This window comes from Danio rerio, chromosome 4, assembly GCF_052040795.2.
Source record: "Danio rerio strain M-AB ecotype USA chromosome 4, GRCz13ab, whole genome shotgun sequence".
NCBI lineage: Eukaryota > Metazoa > Chordata > Actinopteri > Cypriniformes > Danionidae > Danio > Danio rerio.
The window spans coordinates 46225052-46250621 of NC_141024.2; the positions used below are offsets into that span (position 1 = coordinate 46225052).

The window sequence follows — 25570 nt, forward strand, 5'->3', positions numbered from 1 at the left end:
TGGTTGTGTAACTGCCCTGTAAGCCTTCGATAGCTCAGTTGGTAGAGCGGAGGACTGTAGGTGGGATGATGGCAATCCTTAGGTCGCTGGTTCGACTCCGGCTCGAAGGACATCTTTTGCGCTCAGAGCCGCTTTCTTGCCTTCGCCAATTGAGTTAACCAATCCTCAAAGTTCAGCATGGAGGTGAAAAGGAAGTTCCCTGACCGGGAATCGAACCCGGGCCGCGGCGGTGAGAGCGCCGAATCCTAACCACTAGACCACCAGGGAAGGTCTGCGTAAAGGTTGGCCTCAAGTCTAGCTGTGGGCCTCCACCCAGGTGTGCTGCAGCTGCTCTGACAAAAATAACTAACGTTTGCAACCTCCTCCTGGAGAAGAGAAAGTCTCAGAGCCTGGATCACAGTTCTTCTTCGGAGGGACTGTCACATGCTCGGTGTAAGAGCATCCTATCGACACCACATCTTGCCATGACAACAAAGCACAGCATGCGTTTTAGGAACTCCATGTTCACCGAGCCGTGTCCTCTTTCCAAGGACCATGCTAATGAGCACTGCTGATGCGGACTGGGCCAGTGGCGCAATGGATAACGCGTCTGACTACGGATCAGAAGATTCTAGGTTCGACTCCTGGCTGGCTCGTTCAGGATTTTTTTGCCTTGCTCTCAGTGCAGTGCGGTCGCGGTTTGCCCCTGCCGGAGTTGTTCGGTTCTACTCTGGAGTGAATCGAGTTTCTGGGGCCGCCAGCACAGAGCCTGTGGGGTGCTCTCCTGGGTTCAAAGGCTGCCCCAACCGCTCTCATGTCTTGGTCCCGTACATCCCTCAGGACTTCCAGAAGAAACCAGTACAGCCATTCTCCTGGGAAGACAGCAGTGACAGCTTGTAAACCAAAATGTTTGCTGTGAGGCTAAGGCGTTCTACTGCAGCACAGATACGCATTCGAAAAGCATACAATATTCAAAAACAAAGTGCCAACCTAAAACAAGATTGCAGTCAAAATGACCACCTCAGACAAGTGTGAGCAATGTTTCAGTCTCTGTTATACGTCGGCAAATATGCCACACAGTGCAGACGCTCATACTACTGAAAAGGAAGTTACCTGACTGAGAAAGGTATAAATAGAAATCGGAGCCTGCTCCAAACGACCTGGTCAGCCCCAAGTGGGCTGTAAAAACCTCCTGGAGTTTTCATTCACTTAATGTCTGGTACAAGACACTGCGTCCGACCAGTTATGTTTGAATGTCAAACCTACCCCAATCCTTAAACCAACCTCACAGTTTCCTGCTGTGTTTTATCAACCTCCCAACCTACCCCAACTCTTAACCCAACCTCACAGTAACAAACCTCCATGTGGGTTTCATTGATTCAATGTCTCGTACATGGCACAGAATACAACCTATCGCAGTTTATTAAAATCACACCTACCCCAGCCCTAGGCCCAAGCACACGGTAACCTGCTGTGTTTTATTCAATTTTACTCCTACCCCAACCCTAAACACAACCTCAGAGTAAGCAGTTTATATATATTTTTTTATTTTTATGAATGTCTACTACAGCTACATCAATCGCAAACCCAGCCTACGTGCGGTATAAGTGCCTACCACTTAGAGGTCATCCAGCCGACTTGCAGTGTAATCTCCTCCACTTGTAGGTCTCTGAGCTGCAGCAACACCTAAGGGCTCTGACACACAGACACAAAAGAAACCATTGCTTTTAACCTACTCTTGGAGAGGAGAGAGTCTCCGACCCTGGATCTCAGGTCTTCTATGGAGGGACTGTCAGGAATCCTGTAAGAGCATCCCATCCACACAACCTCTTGCCATAAAAACAAAGCAGAATGTGTGGTGAAGGAACACCGGGTTGACAGAGCCTTGTCCTTGCTTCAAGCAAAGTGCTAACAAGGTGCTGAACAGAGTGACGGTGGCACAAAGGTTAGCGCTTATGACTACGGATCAGAAGATTCTTGGTTTACGGAAACCAAGAAACTGTGTATGAGAGAGTGCGTAAGTGTATGAGTGGCACTTGTGCAAGCGGAGCAGGGACGTGCCAGCGATCAGAATGAACTGGAGTTTGTGCCAAGACTGGATTTCAAGTGTGGCAGTTCCCATATGGTCTAGCGGTTAGGATTCCTGGTTTTCACCCAGGCGGCCCGGGTTCGACTCCCGGTATGGGAAGGCTTGAGTGCTTTTGCTTCTGTCCTTTTTGGCCAGCGGTCGGTCTGCAGCTACCTTAGGATGTGGTTGTGTAACTGCCCTGTAAGCCTTCGATAGCTCAGTTGGTAGAGCGGAGGACTGTAGGTGGGATGATGGCAATCCTTAGGTCGCTGGTTCGCAATACCTGCAACTAAGCATAAAATCTATTGCATAAGGCCCTTCATCCAGATTTATAACAAAACATTTATCAGAACTAATTTCAGACTAATAGATTTCTCTGTTGACTTTCCAACTTTATTGCTATAGTACAAACGTTTTGTAAACTCTGTATTACAGCAGTTGGAAAGTCTTCTTAAATGAGTTCAAGGGTGAAGAGCCCAACTAAACCAGCCCCTCACTCCATTACGGTGACACAAAAAAACACCTTAATTTCTGTTGGATCTCAATGAGAATAGTATGGAAGTCAAATCAGTCAGTAATAAGTGTGTCTGCTGTTGTTTGTGGAGTTGTTTAATGATCCTCTGCTGAGACTGAAGCTGTTTTATTTTATTTTATTTTATTTAATGCTGTAACTCAAGTCACTGTTTGTGTTTCTTGTTTATTTTCTTCAGTAATTGTAATTATTAACAGCAGGTGTTCAACAGTGTCTGAATTCACTCATTAGTGTTCATTAAAACTGTCAGGTGAACTATATTAGTTAACTAGTGTATGAAATAGTGAACAAGGACACAAAGCGTGATTTCAAACACAGACTTCAAAACATCGAATCTGAACTCTGTTAGCTCACAGTTTTCTGCAGTTGGTTACTTTCTCGAAAACAAAAATGTTACCCAGAAAGCACTGTTTTTAACAGAATATTACTGTTTTAGTGAAAAAAACATTATTTTGCCGTAGAATCTGACCGTTTTTTAACAGCAATTTTTTACAGTGTATATAAAAAGGAAATAATGTTTTGCATGCAGATTTATGTGAAATGGTGAATATAGGTCTATAATCACCTTGCAATTTCGAAATCATAGCTTTTTTGCTTCAAGTATAGACTATTCAGTTCATAAGAGCAGTTCAATCTTTTATGAAGTTTGCTGTATAAAAATATAACAATATAATTATCGGCCTATACATATCGGCTATCGGCCTCCAAGTCTGAAGAATTATCGGTTATCGGTATCGGTCAAAAAATCCATATCGGTGCATCCCTAATTAAAACCAAATAAAATTATTTTATACCATTCTGTCTCCTCCTCAATCTGCTCTGTTTTACTTGGCATCATTTGTTTAATACTTTCTTTTAACTTTGCCATAAATGTATTTAATTCAACACATTTTAAAAACAAATGCATAATACCTTCATTTTCCAGTCCACATATTTTGCATAATGCATTCTCACTGCTTCCAATTTGTGCCAGTTTTGTTTCAGTGAAAATAACATTATGTCTGATAAAATAATCCAACGTTTCAATTTTTGCGTCTAAATATTTCCATTTTAAATTCTTCCAGATTCCCTCTTCGTCTATTTCCACAAATATTTTTTTTCCAAAATTGTTCTGAAACTGGTCTTTTATGCACTTTGTTTCTGAAACAAATGTAGAAATTTTTGAGAACACATTCTTGAAAATCTTTCCCATTTTCCTTTAAAAACATTTTCACATTATTCCTTCATTCGAATTTATGATTTCAAAACTTTCTGGATCCACACCTACATATGTTGCCATAATTTATCGTCCACCCAAACTAAATAATGAATTTCTAAATGACTTTGCTGCTTTTTAACACATATTACCACCCTCTCACCTAATATTATAGTTTTAGGAGATTTTAATATTCATGTGGATAATTTTAATAACTCCCTTACAAGAGATTTTATATCCTGTCTTGAGAGCTTTGGACTTCAACAGCATGTCAAGGTTCCCACACACTCTAAAGGACACACCCTCAACCTCATCTGCTGCTCTGGTGTCTCACCCATTGACCTCTCTGCTGAGGAACTCCCTATAACGGATAATTTTCTTCTCTCATTTAATTTTGCACTCTCTCTTTCTTCCACCAAACCTCTCCGTACTATTTCCTTCCGTAACATAAAACATATTAATTTAGAATCCTTTTTTTGCTAGTATTAACTCTCTTCCTGAAATTACTAACCTTTCATCACCAAATGATTTAGTTTCTCATTACAACACTGGACTTGACTATAAGTCTCTGTAATAAAGTTCACGGCCCTTTGGCCGCCGGGAAGAAGGAGGCGGAGAACCGACGTAGTTTAAAAATATTTATTAATAACAGGGATGGCAGCTTCTCACGGAGACAATGGGGAGGTTGGCGCCACAGCCCCCGCGAGACCTATATGAGACGGGCCAAGAGAACAGGAGATGAAAAAAAAAGGAAAGACAGAGTAGACCAGGAAAGGGGAGGGAGGAAAAAGAAAAAAAAAATTGGGGTTCGGTTCTCCAGACACGCTGCCACTCGGTCCTCCACAAGCTGAGAGATGCGACGACGTGCTGGGAGCCCTGTGGAGGAATCTATCCACCCATCCGTCTTCTGGCGTCCGGCGGCGTATCTCCTGGCTGGCTGGCGGCATCTCTGGTCTCCTGCTCCGCTTCGGTGGATGGATGCAGGCTCTGGCATCATGGTGGATCGCGGCGACTCCCCCGGGTTCTGTTGGATGGCTCCCTTCAGCACTTTCCCCTTCGGTGGTGAGCCCCGTGTCTCCTGCTCCTCCCCATGCTGGGAGACGGCAGCAGGCAGATCCTTTCCTCGCCAGCCTCAGGCTGCCCCGGCACTCTGGGCAGACGAACAGGTTTCTCCCCCACTCGGGTTAACTCCCAAACACTCGCCCCTCTCTCAGCGGCAAGGGCATCTGGACAACGCGTCCCTCCTTCTCCCGGGCTTCGGCACCACTGTAATAAAGTTCATGGCCCTTTGGCCACCAGGAAGAAGGAGGCGGAGAACCAACGCAGTTTTAAAATATTTATTAATAACAGGGACGGCAGTCTCCGTGTCTAAACCAAAACGGACGGACGGCAGCTCCTCACGAAGACTGCCGTCAAACTGAAAGCAAAAGTAAAATATGTCCGGGCCCGGTCCTCTCTCGGCTTCCTCTGCCATAGTTCCTCCTTTTATGGTCCAGAGCTCCTTCCGTGGGATCCGAGGCAGGTGCGCACCGCAGGTGTATCCACTTACGCGGTGGCCTTACTCCGTTCCCACGGCTCTCGGCCACGCCCCCTCGCCACAGTCTCATATGGATTTTTTGAACATCTGACAGAAATAAAGTCAATCAGGTAAGCAATGAGCGTAGCTGCTGCTGCTTCTCTTCTGTTTCTGCATATTAACAGCAGGTGTTCATCATCAGTGCTCAATCATCACTTAATTAAACTCATCATCGGCTCATTAACTTTAACTCTGCTGCTGAGTAAATTTTGCTCAATTTAGAGAGGGACCAAATGTTCTCTGAACTGAGTAAATTTTACTCTGATGATTTTACTGTGTACAGGTATGGATCATATGTTTTGTCCCAGCTAAGATCTTAAAATGTTCTTTACTTCTCATAGTAACAACTAATGATAATAATTGTCATGGTCACATATATTGCTGTATATGAAGGGATATTTATTTATTAGCATGATGGTTGCTATATTTTAATGAAACAACTGTTTACTATGTAAATGGAGCTATCAAACCGACACGAGCGTTGAAAATAATACATAAGCTAAACTTTTTCAGGTTTTGTGCAGCCATATATACATATAAGTAATATCACAGCATAAAAATAACCTACAACACGAAATCTCTAGGACAGGTGAACTTTCTGACGACACAGCGTCACCAGCACAGACCAAACACTGCACAAAGAATGAGATATTTCAAACATGATGTGACCTTAGCATTAATGTAACAATAAAAATAACTTACCGCACAAAATCTCTGTAATGGATGAACGTCTGACAGCGCAGCGTCAGGCACACAGACAAAATACTGCACACACAGTGAAATATTTTAAATGTGATGTGAGCAAAACATACTGTTTATCAGAACAGGATAAAAATAACCTACCGCTCTAAATCACTATGACAGGTGTATATGCTGACAGCGCAGCCTCACGAACAAAGACAAAATGCTGCACAAAGAGTGAAAAATTTCGAACGTGATGTAACCAGAACATATTGTGCATCAATATAACAGTATAAAAATAACTTACCACACGAAATCTCAACAACAGGTGTACTTTCTGAAGGCGCAGCCTCACGAATACTGCTCAAAAAGTGAGATATTTCAAACATGTCGTGAACAAAACATACTGTGCATCAATATAACAGTATAAAAATAACTTTCCACACAAAATCACTTTAACATACGAATTAATCTCGACAGCAGATGAACTTTCTGACCCGATAAATTGAGCATTCAGAGCAAGAGAAACTTTGGAAAATCCTCAGCGCTGATTGGCCCTGATTTTAAACTTTAGACAATGCATCCCTCCGATTAGCCCAGGGTCTAAGCAAACTGTAGACAATCGCGGCTTCTCGTTGGACGAGAGTCTACAGTCTACAGTTACCATTGCACGTTCCCTGGGCAGATGTCTGCGAACGGCGATCGACCTGTACGGCGTGCAAATTTCATTTTAGATGTGTAGGCAATTACAGCACCTGATTGGTTGATTGAGTTTCAGCAAACAATGAATGAACTGATTTTGCGAGTGAACAACCCCTTGGTGATGTCATCAAAACAAATAGTAGTAACTGTCAGAACACGTTGCATATGGTGTGGTGCTTTTGAAATTAAAGCAAACAACCCTAACTGTGCATAAAAGTGAACCATGAAATGATCATTTAATAAGTTTGTTATTAAAGTTTAAGTTGCTTTTTAAATTAAATTACTTTTAATGGTTCACTCAAAATCCCCATAAACCTCAACAAGTGGAATATATAAATTAATATATGTAATATCAGTTCTATAAATAAAATATTCATATGTAATAGTAGTAATTAAAGGTCAAACTTTTTTATAAATGCATAATGTTTAGTAGAATTATTCTTAAATATGTTTGTATAACAAAAAATAGAAACATTTTGCTTCTGTTCTATTATATTATACAGATATACCATCATATTTCTAATAGCAGTAATACAATTACATAAAATGAATAATAATCCCTTACTTTGTTACTGGGTAAGTATTTTAATTATAGTAACTAACTACTTTGTAACAAATTACAACAGTTCTATTATGAGAGTGTAATGGCATAGGATGTTTGAATTATGTACTGTTTTTGTATTTGTGTGTTGCAGGTGGAGCTTGATGTTGGAGTGTGGTTTAAGGATGAATCCACTGGCATCCCATCTGACGGCAACAGGATAAGCTGTCATCGACTCCAGAGCTGGACTTGGAAAAACACAGAGGAGCAATAGACTTTTCAGAGCGCCTGTACCAGAGGTTACTTTTAAAATGGACTGCATATTATTGTCGTAGACTTAGATAATGATTCTAAATTAAATTCAAAATCAGAAAATTTAGTCAATTTTTAAAAACCAATGAAGTCCTTCCAACACATACAAAAAGAAACACGAGATTGTATTTTATTATCCAAATTTATTAAAAGTGCAAAAGAAAAGTTCTAAACATATTGTTAGACCTGCCTGACATAAAAATGTATACTATAGATATACTTTGTACATAATAAAAAACACATTACTATTACAATCATTAGATTTAATATTACTGATAGCAGTTATAGATATAAGAATATATTTGTATACATAAAAAAAATACTGCCAGGTCAAGCATTTAGATATAAAAAATAAAAAATAAATCCTCTTAAAAAAAAAACAAAGCTAACAATTAAAGTATATAAAGCAACATTAGTTATCACAAAGTAATAATTAAAGTACTTTAAATAACAATTATATATTTTTTATTACTAAAATTTTATAATAAATAAATAATTAAATAAAATAATTATATTAAAGTACTGTAAATAACATTATGATAATATATACTTAATAAACATAAATAAATGCATAAATAAATAAATAAAAACAAGAAAACAATTAAAGAAATACTGTAAACTGTAAAACAATAAACTGTTAATATAACATACATTTCTGGAACAAAACAGTGTTACAACAATCAACAAATTAGTGTAAAACACTGTAAACTTAAACAGTCAAATGTTAATATAAAATTTGTTTCTACAACAATCAACAAATTAGTGCAAACTGTAAAAAAAAAACAAAAAGCTTAACTTTTGTAAATTAACAATGTTACAATCTACAAATTAGTATAAAACTATGTGTACTCTGAAACAGTCAACTGTTAATATTGCGAACATTTGTGCAACAATAAGTGTAAAAAACAGTCAACAAATTAGTGCAAACCGTAAAAACCTGTAAACTTTTAAAAAATCAACTGTTATTATAACATACATTTTTCCATCAATACCAGTGTTACAACAATCAACAGATTAGTGTAAAACACTGTAAACTTTCAAACAACCAACTGTTATTATAACATATACATTTTTGCAACAATAACATGGATAGAGGTCCAGTTAGACAGACTCGGAGGCCTGAGACTGAGAGCCCAAGAGAACGTCCACAGCCCTTTTAAAGTCTTCAAAACAGTCAAACGTCTGCCCAGCAAGGTTTGTGGACGTGGAGGCTTTGGAGCTCTCACAGTAGCTCTTCTTTCTGTATTTCTTGTGGCCTTGAGTTGGTTGGCCACACAGAGCACAGATGTAAACCTTCACTGAGGTTGGATGTCCCGAGCCACTGAGTTCTGCCTTTTTCCTCTTGTAGACTGTTGATCTTGAGGGCAACAGTGGCGGAGTGGATGCCTGCGGCAAGGAAACAGCGGGAGGTGCAGTCAGCGGAGTGTGTGTGTGCCGGAGTCCTGCGGGCATTGAATGGGCCGGCGCAGGAACTGGTTGAGCAAGAGCAGAGGGAGGGACAGGTAAGATTTGCGGGAGCCTTTGCTTCAACTTTCGGGTGCCGGCCAGAGAAGTGGTGATGGGATACTGCACTGCAGGCCGGCTGGTATGGGGTCTTTCCTCTGGAAGCTCCTCAGCGGGGGGCTGGCTGGTGCTGGAGACGCTCTGGTGACGACGGAGGACAGACAGACCCTGGTCGGTGACGTTTGTGGCTGACAGCGCCTCCTGCCTCCTGATGAACTTGCTCACGCACTTTGAATTTATTTTCAGGATGGGAATCCCGAGTTTGCTGAGCTGATCATCGTCCACCGTCACTCTCTGCTGCACACGCTGGTACAGTTTAGTGATCTGCTGTTTCAGCGGTGACCCTTTAGCTTTTCCTCCAACACCAGGATGAAGCCACAGCTGTTTGACCAGGCAGTACATCAGCCAGTTCTTTCTGGAGTCCACCAAGTGTGCGGCTGAGTACCGCTTGCTGAACTTGAGCTTCTGCACCAGGGACGCCTCAGTCGGATCTCCACTGGTGCGACCAAACAGAGCATTGCCCCAGCGTGCAGAGTAGAGGCTGTCGAATTGTTGGATGCTGCGGTCATGGAGGTCAAGCTTGTTCCAGGCGCTGATGACCTTTTGCCTGGTCGACTCATTTAAGGCAAGTTTTCCTTCCTCCAGGGCGATCTCAACAAGGACTTTACACAGATCCTCTACGTGCTGGTACCCAGGCAGATGATTGGGACCGCACACGTCCTCCACACAGGGGTCAAATTCAGCAGCCACTGCCTGATCGGTGAGGCACAGACGTTCCTCAGAGGAGTCAGGCTGTCCCTCTCGCGGTCTGAGGAATAGCCCACATCATCATCTTCCTCCTGCAGCTCTTCCTCTGCCACCCCAGCAGGAACATCTTCGTCCTCATCCTCATCTGCCTGAAGTGTCTCTCTAGTCTGAGCGTAATGATCAGGAGCACTGAAGGGCTCTGAGGACTGGGAAAACAGGTACTCCAGACCAATGCGCTCATCACCAGCAGGAACCGGAGGCCTGTAGTTTGCCTCCTCCACCTCCCCAAATAGCTCCTGGCACCTTTGGTTTAGGCGATGGACCAGAGGAGACATGTACACCATATGTTTCCTCCCTTTCCGCCCTTGGACGCTGGCTGACTCCCTGTTAGAGTTCCAGCGTGCGATGCCAGCCAACAGATAGACTTGAAACGGGACGGCAGCACAGTGGGGTCCCGGGATCATGTCAGGCAGAAAGGAATGAAAGCCCTCCAGACTGTTGCTTCCTCTCACCGTACTGTACCGCGCAAGACGAACACCGTTACGGGTCACATACTTGGTGATGGTGTACATGTTCCTCCCTGGTGGATCCTGGATGCATTCAAGGTGCTTCTGCTGGTTCTCCCAGACGTGGTCGATGGCTGCAGAGTCCTTAAACAGATGCACCTGGTTCTCATCCATCCCTGCGGCTCCCTTCAGGAGATCAATGGCGCACTGCACGCGCGCACATGTTTCCTGTGCACCAACTGTGATCCTCCTGACGTAATGGCTGAGGTCATATTTACTGACACGCAGCTCGATGATCTGGCTGTCAGTCAGGGAGGCATAGTTGGTTGGGTGACCGGCACGTATCGCCTGTACCAGAAGAGCCATGTCGTCTTTGTTGTAGGCAAAGACGGCAGCAGAGAGGGCAAACTTGAACAGGGCATACTTTGGATGATGATCTGTCCGTAGGGCTGCATCGAATCGATGGATCCAATGAAAGATGTCCAGCCGTACCAGCATGCCCCTGTCCGTCCAGTCACTGAAGAGCTGCTCAACCGAGGACACGGCGTGGACGCGACAGCAGCCACGATCCACATACATAAGCTCGGGCGGTGCCTCGTCAGCTCTCCTGTACCTCTCCATGAGGCCTTCAGCCATCGGCCTCATCTTCTCCAATGACTCCTCACAGGTGAGAACAGATATGACGATCTGCCCCTGCTCGTTGGCCACATTGGTACACCACTCTGCAGTGCCTTTTCCATCGCCGGAGAGTTTCTTGCAGATCTGATAACAAATACAACACAAACAGATTTAAACATTTTTGTATTTTGTATTTTTTTTTTTCTGCACCAGACCAAGAAAGTAATAGTCACTAATATTCAGAAATGAATTAATAATGTGTTTTTGCATTGCAGCTCATTAGATTTCGGATGCAGAGCATGCAAGAGGAAACCTGAAGTGAAGAAAACGACACACAAAGACGTAGGTAAGTATGATTAATAATCTGGTGCGTGTGATGGTGACAAACAGGATTTTAAAGCACTAGTAACCCATATTAGATATTAATTTATTGATAATTATTTATTATTAAACAATTAATAATACTTTACTTATCAATTGTCATTAATAATTAATGATTAAAATGTCCCATGATGCAAAAGTGGACAATAATATTTTAAGGATAAAATCTCTCTGATAAAGGATTTCCTGAAAGAATAACAGTAAAAAGGTTTTGCAATATGTTTACAAACTGACTTTTTTCCATTGTGTTAAATTTACCTTCTTGGTGGAGTCGTACTTCAGGACTTGCCCAAATGTGGACATAATCTGAGTACGGTAGTCCTCGATGTTATCTGCCTCTGAGATAAGGAACGCCTTTCTCATCAGTCTGGCAGATGGCGGCTCTCTCCGTGCTGGTGGTCGCTGGAACTGCTGGCACAAACTCCCTAAAAGCAGAGAAAACAGACACTTTGCTGCTTAATCTTTGAATAAATGCTCAAAAGGATAGGAATTTAAAAATAATAATTCTTTCATCATTTGCTGATCCTTTTAATGATTGTAAACCATTATGGGTTCCTTTTAAACACTAAACAAGATATTTAGAAAAATGTCAGAAACCTGTAACCATTGACTTCCATAGTATTTGTTTGTTTTTTTACAATGGAAGTCAATGGTTACAGGATTTCGGCTTTCTTCAGAATATCTTCTTTTGTGTTTAACAAAAGAGAGAAACTCATAAAGGTTTAAAACTACTCATTTCTGGGTGAACTATCCCTTAAAGAAAACAAATAACTCTGACTTACGAGTGATCTTCCCAGGTTTGTTGTACTGGCTGAGAAGAGTGGTGTACAAGTCCTTTCTCTGCAGATAGTCCTCGCAGTGGCTCTCCTGCACCTGTCTCCAAACTTTCACCATGGTGTTTCCCTCAGTGCGATCCCTCATCAGGCGGATCACCTGCTTGTCCACGCCACGCCTAGAATCATAGGAGCAACACAATCATTATATGATGGTGAGTCTTAACTTTTATTAGACTCTAAATAATTTTACAATGATTTGTATTCTGCTAGAGACTCACCGTAGCGTCAAGACAGCAGGAAACACCGCTCTGTGAGCTGGACTGAGCTGATTAAGGATGCACTGATCCCATGACAGGAAACGTCCAATAGTATGCTCTTCCGACTCCTTTGCAGCCTTTCTACAGGCGTTGCATGCCAGGACCTCAGTCAGCATGAAGTACCAGCCAGACATGTGGCAGATCTGTCTTACCGTGGATGAATACCCACAACGGTAGAGAAAAGCCTTCTGATTGGTGCGTGCTGGGCAGTCAGACCTTGGGCACCGAAGACTGTAACACCACACACCGACTGGTCTCCAGAAAAAAACAGAGCTGTGAAAAAAGGAGTCTGCTGAGGGGACTTTTCCTTCCACCACTCCAGGAAATTCTGGAGGGTGAAACCACATCCGGTCATCCTTCAGGACTTTCCTCCACTTTCTGTTTCCATGTTTGTCTTTATAAGACATGGCCCTCTGAAACAGTCCCCTTTCAGCATCCTCCTTAAGCCACAGTATGTCTGCACTGGGCAGCCCATGAAGACCAGACTCCCACATCTTGTGCCAACCCTCAAATGACACCTGGTAATTAGAATAACCGAGACAAATCTGTGTTAAAATCAATTAAAAGTTTTAGTATTAACGTATTAATTTTTCTTATCTTCACATCCACAGAGTTCTTTGACAGTTACCTCAGAATGTGCTGGGTCACTGTGTGTTGACCCACCAGATGACCTTCTAGGTTGAACGTCAGAAGCTGACACAGAAGCTGATGCAGGAGCCGATGAAGAAGCCGAGGCAGGAACTGACGAGGCTGATGCAGGAGCCGAAGAAGAAGCCAAGGCAGGAACTGACGAGGCTGATGCAGGAGCCGATGAAGAAGCCAAGGCAGGAACTGACGAGGCTGATGCAGGAGCCGATGAAGAAGCCAAGGCAGGAACTGACGAGGCTGATACAGGAGCCAATGAAGAAGACTGGCCAGGAACTGATGAGGCTGATGCAGGAGCCGATGACGAAGACTGGCCAGGAACTAATGAGGCTGATGCAGGAGCTGATGACGAAGACTGGCCAGGAACTAATGAGACTGATGCAGGAGCCTCCAATAAAGAAGTCGACGCAGGAGCCTTCAACAAAGTAAGTATAATAGGTAAAACCTTTTTCATTGACATATTCATACTTTTTGCACGGCCTCCCCATCTATGCTCACAAAACTGTATTCAGGAGTATATACACCACCTAATTGTGATGTACAAATGATAAACTTACAGCAGACAGTGGAGAGTCTGAGTGTGGCTTCTGTGAAAGATCTTCACAGGAACGTTTTCTTCTCTTTGCTTCCCCGGCTCCTAAATGAGCACAGTTGTGATTATCAGAACACAGTGTCTTAGTGTGATGAATTTTATTTATTAATGCATACAGTTGAAGCCGGAATTATAAGCCCCCCTGTTAAATTTGAGTTTATTTTTCACAATTTATGTGTAATGGAGAGAGGACTTGTTCAGGCACATTTCTAAACATAATAGTTCTAATAACTTAATTTCTTATAATTTATGTTTACCATGATGACAGTATATAATATTGGGTCACACTTTACAATAAGGTTTCATTAGATAATGTATTTACTAACATGTACTAATTATGAACAATGCTTGTACAACATTTTTAATTATAGTTCAACATGTACTAATGCTTTATTAAAATAATATTTAATGCTTAGTTGATGGACTGTGAGTTGGCATGGATGACTGTAACACGAACAAATACTGTATTTAGTATATTGTTCATTGCTTGTTTATGGTAGTAAATGCTTTGACATTAACTAATACAAACTTGTTGTAAAGTGTCACCCTTTAGGGTAACACTTTAGAGTAATAGTTCATTAGTTAATATTAGTTAATGCATTTACTAACATGAACAAGAAATTTAATACATTAATTACAGTATTAATTTATCTTTGTTAATGATGTTATTTAAGTTAAATAACGTTAGTTCAATAATGCACTGTGCAACAAGCACAACTTTGGATTTTAATAATGCATTAATGTTGAACTGTAATTAATAAATGCTGCACAAGATTGGCGACACTTAGTGTTAGTAAATTATTTAACTAAAGGACTATTATACTGAAGTGTTACCATATTCAGCGTGAGAAAGTAAAGGCTTAACTAGCTTAACACTGTTTGTTCTGTAGCCAATAGAAAAACATAAATAATAAAACAAATAAAACTTTCTTCAGAAGATAATATACTATCCTAAGTACTGTGAATATGTCCTTGCTCCATTACCTTGAATAAATATTTCACAGGAGGGCCCTCAGCTGTAGTTCATGCTGCAACAGTATGAATAAATGTTAATAAGTGACATTTATTATGTGATATACCTTGTCTTTCAGAGGAGCTGAGTGGTTTCTTCGGCAGACCGCCTTTGTCCTCAACTGCTAAAGGACAAAAAAAAAAAAAAAAAAACACAAGATAGGCAAAAGTCAGTGTCAAAGCAGCAAGAAGACAATCTCATCAGCACAGTGTTTTGATGTTGTGTTTCATTGATTATGCTATGGTACATAAACAATTAAAGACAATAATAAAGGGTTATACACACTGCAAATTTTAGATTGTAGATTTAACTACCTTAGAGTTCAAATTAACACTCCCTCAGTGTTTATATGGGAACCACTATAAAAGTGTTAAAATAACATTTTAAAAAATTTTACCACTCAGAGAGTGTTAATTAGCAAACTCTTATTGTGTAAAATATATGTAAAATGTATATCAAAATACTGGCAGCAGTAGCCAAAACCAAAGATGAAATCAACTGAGAATAAAACTTTAAATAAAATAATAATGAATTTAAAAAAAAATAAACAAATTACACAATAAAATTTATTTTTATTTTCAACATCTTTAAAACAACTCATCACATTAAACAACTCATCATGGAGCTTCACTTATTACTGAGCTTTGGCTTTAATTCTGTCATGTGAACAAAACCTCTTTATGAAATTTCTGTTGTTCATTTGAAGTCACCATGATGGAGGACAGAGTCTGCTTTAGTAGGGCTCTTCAACTTCTTGCTATAAAATGGTTTTTTTTTTTTATTTGGATGCTATAATTATTAGTGCTAATCACACTATTCTTACATGTAGCATGAAAATTCAAAAGAAAATGTAAGAGTCAGTCTGAAGAGATTAACTATGATATCAAAGCCATCTTCTCCTGCTTGTTTTCTAATTCAGTGTCATATTAGTTATGTGTGTGAAATAAATAAAATACATAAATGAAACCACTGAAGCTTTAACATAGTTTGAGCTATGGCAGCACTTAAAAACACACAGACATCAACAATTAGTCTTTGAATCTCAATAATGGTGACAAACAAAAAAAAATCAATTAAAAAAAACTACTGAAATATTACCTCCCAAACACAACACAAAATAAATAAAAAGAAAGAGATTGTAACAACATAAAGCTGCATAATTTATTTATGATGCAATGCATGCTGGGAGCTTTGTACTATGCTGGCACCCAGCATGAAATATGCAGCTTTTTTCTTTTTAGCAACCATGGTTGAGGTTCATATCCTGATTCTTGATCTCTGTGTGTCAAAGATCTGCTGGAGCTTTAGTGTATGACACTTTATATAACTCTAGAATTTTAACACTTCACTCTGAATTACCACAACACTTAAAAATTGAACACCAATGAATTTGCTATGCACCTTGTGCTTCAAAAGCATTGAGGGTTTTTCACAAGTAGCGCATCATCTGCTCATCCACCGTCACCTCTAGAACCCGATGAGCTGGAGCTGGCCGCCACTGCAGGAAGAGGCCTGTCCTTTGGCGGTTTCTGTGAGTTACAAGTTGTAGTTTGCATGAAATGTTGCCAGCATGATATATATTTTTAATAAAGTATTTTAAAAATAAAATAAAGCCTATCTCTGAAAAAGTGAAAAAAAAATAAAAAAATCTCGAAAAATCAAAAAATCTCGAAAAATCAAAAAATCTTGAAAAATGAAAAAATCTCGAAAAATCTCGAAAAATGAAAAAATCTCGAAAAATCTCGAAAAATCTCGAAAAATGAAAAAATCTCGAAAAATCTCGAAAAATCTCGAAAAATGATAAAATCTCGAAAAATCTCGAAAAATGAAAAAATCTCGAAAAATCTCGAAAAATGATAAAATCTAAAAAAATCTCGAAAAATGAAAAAATCTCGAAAAATTAAAAATCTTGAAAAATCTCGAAAAATAAAAAAATCTCGAAAAATCTCGAAAAATCTCGAAAAATGAAAAAATCTCGGAAAATCTCGAAAAATCAAAAAATCTTGAAAAATCTCGAAAAATAAAAAAATCTCGAAAAATCTCGAAAAATGAAAAAATCTCGAAAAATGAAAAAATCTCGAAAAATGATAAAATCTTGAAAAATGATAAAATCTTGAACAATCTCGAAAAATGAAAAAATCTCGAAAAATCTCGAAAAATCAAAAAATCTCGAAAAATCTTGAAAAATCAAAAAATCTTGAAAAATCTCGAAAAATGAAAAAATCTCGAAAAATCTCGAAAAATCTCGAAAAATGATAAAATCTTGAAAAATCTCGAAAAATGAAAAAATCTCGAAAAATCTCGAAAAATGAAAAAATCTCGAAAAATCTCGAAAAATCTCGAAAAATGAAAAAATCTCGAAAAATCTCGAAAAATCTCGAAAAATGATAAAATCTCAAAAAATCCAAAAATCTCGAAAAATCTCAAAAAATGAAAAAATCTCGAAAAATCTCGAAAAATGAAAAAATCTCGAAAAATCTCGAAAAATCTCGAAAAATGAAAAAATCTCGAAAAATCTCGAAAAATCTCGAAAAATGATAAAATCTCAAAAAATCCAAAAATCTCGAAAAATCTCAAAAAATGAAAAAATCTCGAAAAATCTCGAAAAATGAAAAAATCTCGAAAAATCTCGAAAAATCTCGAAAAATGATAAAATCTCGAAAAATCTCGAAAAATGATAAAATCTCGAAAAATCTCGAAAAATGAAAAAATCTCGAAAAATCTCGAAAAATGATAAAATCTAAAAAAATCTCGAAAAATGAAAAAATCTCGAAAAATTAAAAATCTCGAAAAATCTAGAAAAATGAAAAAATCTCGAAAAATCTCGAAAAATCTCGAAAAATGATAAAATCTCGAAAAATCTCGAAAAATGAAAAAATCTCGAAAAATCTCGAAAAATGATAAAATCTAAAAAAATCTCGAAAAATGAAAAAATCTCGAAAAATTAAAAATCTTGAAAAATCTCGAAAAATAAAAAAATCTTGAAAAATCTCGAAAAATCAAAAAATCTTGAAAAATGAAAAAATCTCGAAAAATCTCGAAAAATGAAAAAATCTCGAAAAATCTCGAAAAATCTCGAAAAATGAAAAAATCTCGAAAAATCTCGAAAAATCTCGAAAAATGATAAAATCTCGAAAAATCTCGAAAAATGAAAAAATCTCGAAAAATCTCGAAAAATGATAAAATCTAAAAAAATCTCGAAAAATGAAAAAATCTCGAAAAATTAAAAATCTTGAAAAATCTCGAAAAATAAAAAAATCTCGAAAAATCTCGAAAAATCTCGAAAAATGATAAAATCTCGAAAAATCTCGAAAAATGAAAAAATCTCGAAAAATCTCGAAAAATGATAAAATCTAAAAAAATCTCGAAAAATGAAAAAATCTCGAAAAATCAAAAAATCTTGAAAAATGAAAAAATCTCGAAAAATCTCGAAAAATGAAAAAATCTCGAAAAATCTCGAAAAATCTCGAAAAATGAAAAAAATCTCGAAAAATCTCGAAAAATCTCGAAAAATGATAAAATCTCGAAAAATGATAAAATCTCGAAAAATCTCGAAAAATGAAAAAATCTCGAAAAATCTCGAAAAATGATAAAATCTAAAAAAATCTCGAAAAATGAAAAAATCTCGAAAAATTAAAAATCTTGAAAAATCTCGAAAAATAAAAAAATCTTGAAAAATCTCGAAAAATCAAAAAATCTTGAAAAATGAAAAAATCTCGAAAAATCTCGAAAAATGAAAAAATCTCGAAAAATCTCGAAAAATCTCGAAAAATGAAAAAAATCTCGAAAAATCTCGAAAAATCTCGAAAAATGATAAAATCTCGAAAAATCTCGAAAAATGAAAAAATCTCGAAAAATCTCGAAAAATGATAAAATCTAAAAAAATCTCGAAAAATGAAAAAATCTCGAAAAATTAAAAATCTTGAAAAATCTCGAAAAATAAAAAAATCTTGAAAAATCTCGAAAAATCAAAAAATCTTGAAAAATGAAAAAATCTCGAAAAATCTCGAAAAATGAAAAAATCTCGAAAAATCTCGAAAAATCTCGAAAAATGAAAAAATCTCGAAAAATCTCGAAAAATCTCGAAAAATGATAAAATCTCGAAAAATCTCGAAAAATGAAAAAATCTCGAAAAATCTCGAAAAATAAAAAAATCTTGAAAAATCTCGAAAAATCAAAAAATCTTGAAAAATGAAAAAATCTCGAAAAATCTCGAAAAATGAAAAAATCTCGAAAAATCTCGAAAAATCTCGAAAAATGAAAAAATCTCGAAAAATCTCGAAAAATCTCGAAAAATGATAAAATCTCGAAAAATCTCGAAAAATGAAAAAATCTCGGAAAATCTCGAAAAATGATAAAATCTAAAAAAATCTCGAAAAATGAAAAAATCTCGAAAAATTAAAAATCTTGAAAAATCTCGAAAAATAAAAAAATCTTGAAAAATCTCGAAAAATCAAAAAATCTTGAAAAATGAAAAAATCTCGAAAAATCTCGAAAAATCTCGAAAAATGAAAAAATCTCGAAAAATCTCGAAAAATGATAAAATCTAAAAAAATCTCGAAAAATCAAAAAATCTCGAAAAATCTCGAAAAATCTCGAAAAATGATAAAATCTCGAAAAATGAAAAAATCTCGAAAAATCTCGAAAAATGAAAAAATCTCGGAAAATCTCGAAAAATGATAAAATCTAAAAAAATCTCGAAAAATGAAAAAATCTCGAAAAATCGCGAAAAATGAAAAAATCTCGAAAAATCTCGAAAAATGAAAAAATCTCGAAAAATCTCGAAAAATCTCGAAAAATGAAAAAATCTCGAAAAATCTCGAAAAATGATAAAATCTAAAAAAATCTCGAAAAATGAAAAAATCTCGAAAAATCTCGAAAAATCTCGAAAAATGATAAAATCTCGAAAAATGAAAAAATCTCGAAAAATCTCGAAAAATGATAAAATCTTGAAAAATCTCGAAAAATGAAAAAATCTCGAAAAATTAAAAATCTTGAAAAATCTCGAAAAATAAAAAAATCTTGAAAAATCTCGAAAAATCTCGAAAAATCTCGAAAAATGATAAAATCTCGAAAAATGATAAAATCTAAAAAAATCTCGAAAAATGAAAAAATCTCGAAAAATTAAAAATCTTGAAAAATCTCGAAAAATAAAAAAATCTTGAAAAATCTCGAAAAATGAAAAAATCTCGAAAAATCTCGAAAAATCTCGAAAAATGAAAAAATCTCGAAAAATCTCGAAAAATCTCGAAAAATGATAAAATCTCGAAAAATCTCGAAAAATGAAAAAATCTCGAAAAATCTCGAAAAATCTCGAAAAATGAAAAAATCTCGAAAAATCTCGAAAAATGATAAAAGCTAAAAAAATCTCGAAAAATGAAAAAATCTCGAAAAATCTCGAAAAATGAAAAAATCTCGAAAAATCTCGAAAAATCTCGAAAAATGATAAAATCTCGAAAAATCTCGAAAAATGAAAAAATCTCGAAAAATCTCGAAAAATGATAAAAGCTAAAAAAATCTCGAAAAATGAAAAAATCTCGAAAAATCTCGAAAAATCTCGAAAAATGATAAAATCTCGAAAAATGAAAAAATCTCGAAAAATCTCGAAAAATGATAAAATCTTGAAAAATCTCGAAAAATGAAAAAATCTTGAAAAATCTCGAAAAATGATAAAATCTTGAAAAATCTTGAAAAATCTTGAAAAATCTCGAAAAATCAAAAAATCTTGAAAAATCTCGAAAAATGATAAAATCTCGAAAAATCTCGAAAAATCTCGAAAAATCTCGAAAAATCAAAAACTCTTGAACAATCTCGAAAAATGAAAAATCTTAAAAAATCTCGAAAAATGAAAAAATCTCGAAAAATGAAAAAATCTCGAAAAATCTCGAAAAATGATAAAATCTAAAAAAATCTCGAAAAATGAAAAAATCTCGAAAAATGATAAAATCTTGAAAAATCTCGAAAAATGATAAAATCTTGAAAAATGAAAAAATCTCGAAAAATCTCGAAAAATGATAAAATCTAAAAAAATCTCGAAAAATGAAAAAATCTCGAAAAATCTCGAAAAATAAAAAAATCTTGAAAAATCTCGAAAAATCAAAAAATCTTGAAAAATGAAAAAATCTCGAAAAATCTCGAAAAATGAAAAAATCTCGAAAATCTCGAAAAATCTCGAAAAATGAAAAAATCTCGAAAAATCTCGAAAAATCTCGAAAAATGATAAAATCTCGAAAAATCTCGAAAAATGAAAAAATCTCGGAAAATCTCGAAAAATGATAAAATCTAAAAAAATCTCGAAAATGAAAAAATCTCGAAAAATTAAAAATCTTGAAAAATCTCGAAAAATAAAAAAATCTTGAAAAATCTCGAAAAATCAAAAAATCTTGAAAAATGAAAAAATCTCGAAAAATCTCGAAAAATCTCGAAAAATGAAAAAATATCGAAAAATCTCGAAAAATGATAAAATCTAAAAAAATCTCGAAAAATCAAAAAATCTCGAAAAATCTCGAAAAATCTCGAAAAATGATAAAATCTCGAAAAATGAAAAAATCTCGAAAAATCTCGAAAAATGAAAAAATCTCGGAAAATCTCGAAAAATGATAAAATCTAAAAAAATCTCGAAAAATGAAAAAATCTCGAAAAATTAAAAATCTTGAAAAATCTCGAAAAATAAAAAAATCTTGAAAAATCTCGAAAAATCAAAAAATCTTGAAAAATGAAAAAATCTCGAAAAATCTCGAAAAATCTCGAAAAATGAAAAAATCTCGAAAAATCTCGAAAAATGATAAAATCTAAAAAAATCTCGAAAAATCAAAAAATCTCGAAAAATCTCGAAAAATCTCGAAAAATGATAAAATCTCGAAAAATGAAAAAATCTCGAAAAATCTCGAAAAATGAAAAAATCTCGGAAAATCTCGAAAAATGATAAAATCTAAAAAAATCTCGAAAAATGAAAAAATCTCGAAAAATCTCGAAAAATGAAAAAATCTCGAAAAATCTCGAAAAATGAAAAAATCTCGAAAAATCTCGAAAAATCTCGAAAAATGAAAAAATCTCGAAAAATCTCGAAAAATGATAAAATCTAAAAAAATCTCGAAAAATGAAAAAATCTCGAAAAATCTCGAAAAATCTCGAAAAATGATAAAATCTCGAAAAATGAAAAAATCTCGAAAAATCTCGAAAAATGATAAAATCTTGAAAAATCTCGAAAAATGAAAAAATCTCGAAAAATCTCGAAAAATCTCGAAAAATGGTAAAATCTCGAAAAATGAAAAAATCTCGAAAAATCTCGAAAAATGATAAAATCTTGAAAAATCTCGAAAAATGATAAAATCTAAAAAAATCTCGAAAAATGAAAAAATCTCGAAAAATTAAAAATCTTGAAAAATCTCGAAAAATAAAAAAATCTTGAAAAATCTCGAAAAATCAAAAAATCTTGAAAAATGAAAAAATCTCGAAAAATCTCGAAAAATGAAAAAATCTCGAAAAATGATAAAATCTTGAAAAATCTCGAAAAATGAAAAAATCTTGAAAAATCTCGAAAAATGATAAAATCTTGAAAAATCTTGAAAAATCTTGAAAAATCTCGAAAAATCAAAAAATCTTGAAAAATCTCGAAAAATGACAAAATCTCGAAAAATCTCGAAAAATGATAAAATCTCGAAAAATCTCGAAAAATCTCGAAAAATCTCGAAAAATCAAAAACTCTTGAACAATCTCGAAAAATGATAAAATCTTGAAAAATCTCGAAAAATGACAAAATCTTGAAAAATCTCGAAAAATGATAAAATCTTGAAAAATCAAGAAAAATCAAGAAAAATCAAGAAAAATCAAAAAATCTTGAAAAAATCTTGAAAAATCTCGAAAAATGAAAAAATCCCGAAAAATGAAAAAATCTCGATAAATGATAAAATCTTGAAAAATCTCGAAAAATGATAAAATCTTGAAAAATCTCGAAAAATGAAAAAATCTCGAAAAATCTCGAAAAATGAAAAAATCTCGAAAAATCTCGAAAAATGAAAAAATCTCGAAAAATCTCGAAAAATGAAAAAATCTCGAAAAATCTCGAAAAATGAAAAAATCTCGAAAAATCTCGAAAAATGAAAAAATCTCGAAAAATGAAAAAATCTTGAAAAATCTCGAAAAATTATAAAATCTTGAAAAATCTCGAAAAATGAAAAAATCTCGAAAAATGAAAAAATCTTGAAAAATCTCGAAAAATGAAAAAATCTCGAAAAATCTCGAAAAATGAAAAAATCTCGAAAAATCTCGAAAAATGAAAAAATCTTGAAAAATCTCGAAAAATGATAAAATCTTGAAAAATCAAGAAACATGAAAAAATCTCGAAAATGAAAAAATCTTGAAAAATGTTGAAAAATCAAGAAAAATGAAAAAATCTCGAAAATGAAAAAATCTTGAAAAATCTCAAAAATGAAAAAATCTTGAAAAATGAAAAAATCTTGAAAAATCAAGTAAATCTCGAAAAATAAAAAATCTTGAAAAATCTCGAAAAATGAAAAAATCTTGAAAAATCAAGTATATGAAAAAATCTTGAAAAATCAAAAAAAAATGTAAAAATCTTGAAAAATCTCGAAAAATCTGGAAAAATCTAGAAAAAATGAAAAAAATCTTGAAAAATCTCGAAAAATCTCGAAAAATCTTGAAAAATCAAGAAAAATGAAAAAAATTTTGAAGAATCTCGAAAAATAAAAAAATCGACTTCCGGTTAGGTGAGCTATGGAGTAGGACGTGTTCGCTAGGAGGTCCTGCAGAATTTGTAATTTTTCTGAATTAATGCACATTTTTATTTAATATCAAGTGCCTGCAGATAATTGCGCCTAACGGTGTTCATTTTGAACTAAACCTGTGCAACGAAGATGAAAACTAAAGGCAATAATAAGGCCAATAAAGGGGCCAACGTGCAGCCATCGCAACAGCTGCTTGCAACACCTAATGCATCCTCGGATGAACGTGATATCGCCGCGGGGGGGCAACGGGCTGAGCTCGATACAGCTTCAGGCAACATTCACTCTTAAAACTGAAATAATTTCATCACTACGCCGGGATCTGGCAGAAATATTTCGCTCCGAACTACGGTCCATGCTTAGCGATGACTTATGGACCATCAAAAGTGAACTTCAAGCCATGAAGACAGAATTCTCTAACACAATGGTATTGATGCTAACTGAAATGTCGACAGTGAGAAGTACAGTGAAGGATATGGAACAGTCTCTTTCCACATGTTCGGATGATATCACGGTGCTACATGAAAAAGTTGAGTCTCTTTCGGCTACTGTGGTAAAATTAGAAGAAAAGTGTGAAGATTTGGAAGCCAGATCTCGCCGGAATAACGTAAGGATTATTGGTGTTCCGGAAGACTAACTTTCTACTGCTGTGGCGGTCTCCAAGCTGATTAAAGACGCACTCAACATGGATAAGGACATCCTAATTGACAGATCGCATCGCACATTGCAGCCAAAACCCAGACCTGGGCAGCGACCACGAGCTATTGTGGCAAGGCTGCATTATTATTCGGACTGTGTTGAAGTATTGAAGCGCGCACGTGAGATGATCCAAACTTTGTTAATAAGTTATTTGGAATCCTTCCCTCATTAAATACTCATTTGCTTATCTTTGCTGGTGATCTCAATTGTGTGATTGACCCAGTTTTGGACCGATCCAGCTCTCGAACAGTTACCCCTTCATCTATTTCCAAATCAATAATAGAGTTTATGAATAGAAACGGTTATATTGACCCTTGGAGGTTTTACAACCCTCAAAATAAGGTATTCCTTTTTTTTCACAAGTCCATCAAACATATTCCCGTATCGATTATTTTTTTATAGACAGCTCCTTAATTCCTAAAGTAAAATCTGTTCAGTACCACCCCATTGTTATTTCTGATCATGCCCCACTTACTGTTGATTTGCAGTTGTCTGCAACTCCACGATACTCATCCCCATGGAGATTAAATTCTCTCCTTTTGTCGGATCAAAATTTTATTGATTTTATTTCAACCTCTATAGATGATTTTATGGATATTAATCAAGATGGCGTAGTCTCTTACTCGCTATTGTGGGAAACACTTAAATCTTACCTACGTGGCCAGATCATTTCTTACAACTTACTTCTGACATATTTAATATTGATCAACAGTTGGCCAGCTTTCCCTCACAAGTTCAGATTAAACAACGTCTTGACTGGCAGACTGAATAAGATCTTATTTTGACAGATGATGCAGAGCGGCTTTTAATGCATTCTCGTAGTAATTATTACGAACATGGTGATAAAGCTAGTCATCTCTTAGCGCACCAATTAAGATGTCAGGTAGCTAGTCGTTCAATCCCACAAATTCAGGATCCAGTTGGTAATCTGGTATCTGAGCCTGAAGAAATTAATGCAGTTTTCAAATCTTTTTATTCAATTCAATTCAAATCCAAGTAGTGCCAAATGTACAGGTGCCAGAACTGCTTCTTCTTAAGAGTTAAAAGAGTTTACGCAGCGAGCTGTTTAGCAGTTTCTTAAAAAACTCAAAACCTTTCAGTTTTTTCCAATTGTTTACACACAATTACTTGTACTTCAGACACAATGACTACACTATGTAACTGATGCACCAACCCTCTGAACCAACTCTGCTTTACACTCAAATTGCAGGTTTAAAACACAGTTTTTTCAAAACACTATACACAATTCTCTGCATTTTGCACAATTTTCATGGAGAAAATCTTTTGTTTTCACAAGGAACACACTGTCATTCACAATTCTAAAGTCAGTTGTGATACTTTGCATACTAACTCATGACATGAGTAAACACCTGTCACACTGAATTGCATTTTAGAAATCAGAGCTCATCTGGTTCATAACTGGTTCTCTGCCCACCCATGTTTT

At 35.8% G+C, this 25570-nt stretch overlaps 3 protein-coding genes and 4 non-coding genes across 9 annotated transcripts in view; 3 read left to right on the forward strand and 4 right to left on the reverse strand.

Annotated features, from left to right (window-relative positions):
- The window catches only part of LOC141375011 (zinc finger protein), a 254575-nt gene that overhangs the window by 208957 nt on the left and 20048 nt on the right, over positions 1–25570 (reverse strand). The gene's annotated exons all lie outside the window — the stretch shown is intronic.
- Positions 24–110, forward strand: trnay-gua (transfer RNA tyrosine (anticodon GUA)). Its single transcript is given in 2 exon segments — positions 24–60; positions 75–110. It is a non-coding gene; the product is annotated as a tRNA-Tyr (tRNA).
- Positions 196–267, reverse strand: trnae-cuc (transfer RNA glutamic acid (anticodon CUC)). Its single transcript has one exon. It is a non-coding gene; the product is annotated as a tRNA-Glu (tRNA).
- Positions 563–635, forward strand: trnar-acg (transfer RNA arginine (anticodon ACG)). The gene has a single exon. It is a non-coding gene; the product is annotated as a tRNA-Arg (tRNA).
- On the forward strand, positions 2096–2167 carry trnae-uuc (transfer RNA glutamic acid (anticodon UUC)). Its single transcript has one exon. It is a non-coding gene; the product is annotated as a tRNA-Glu (tRNA).
- LOC148681929 (uncharacterized) lies at positions 9767–12652 on the reverse strand. Its single transcript, XM_088650311.1, has 4 exons — positions 12396–12652; positions 12124–12293; positions 11600–11766; positions 9767–11104 (listed from the first exon to the last, which is right to left on the reverse strand). Exons 1-4 carry the CDS (start codon positions 12566–12568, stop codon positions 9767–9769), a joined length of 1848 nt encoding a protein of 615 aa, XP_088506437.1. The 5' UTR covers positions 12569–12652.
- Positions 12645–23924, reverse strand: LOC147844962 (uncharacterized). The gene is made up of 6 exons (XM_088649885.1): positions 23849–23924; positions 14751–14807; positions 13637–13716; positions 13063–13494; positions 12704–12952; positions 12645–12665 (listed from the first exon to the last, which is right to left on the reverse strand). Exons 1-6 carry the CDS (start codon positions 23922–23924, stop codon positions 12645–12647), a joined length of 915 nt encoding a protein of 304 aa, XP_088506011.1.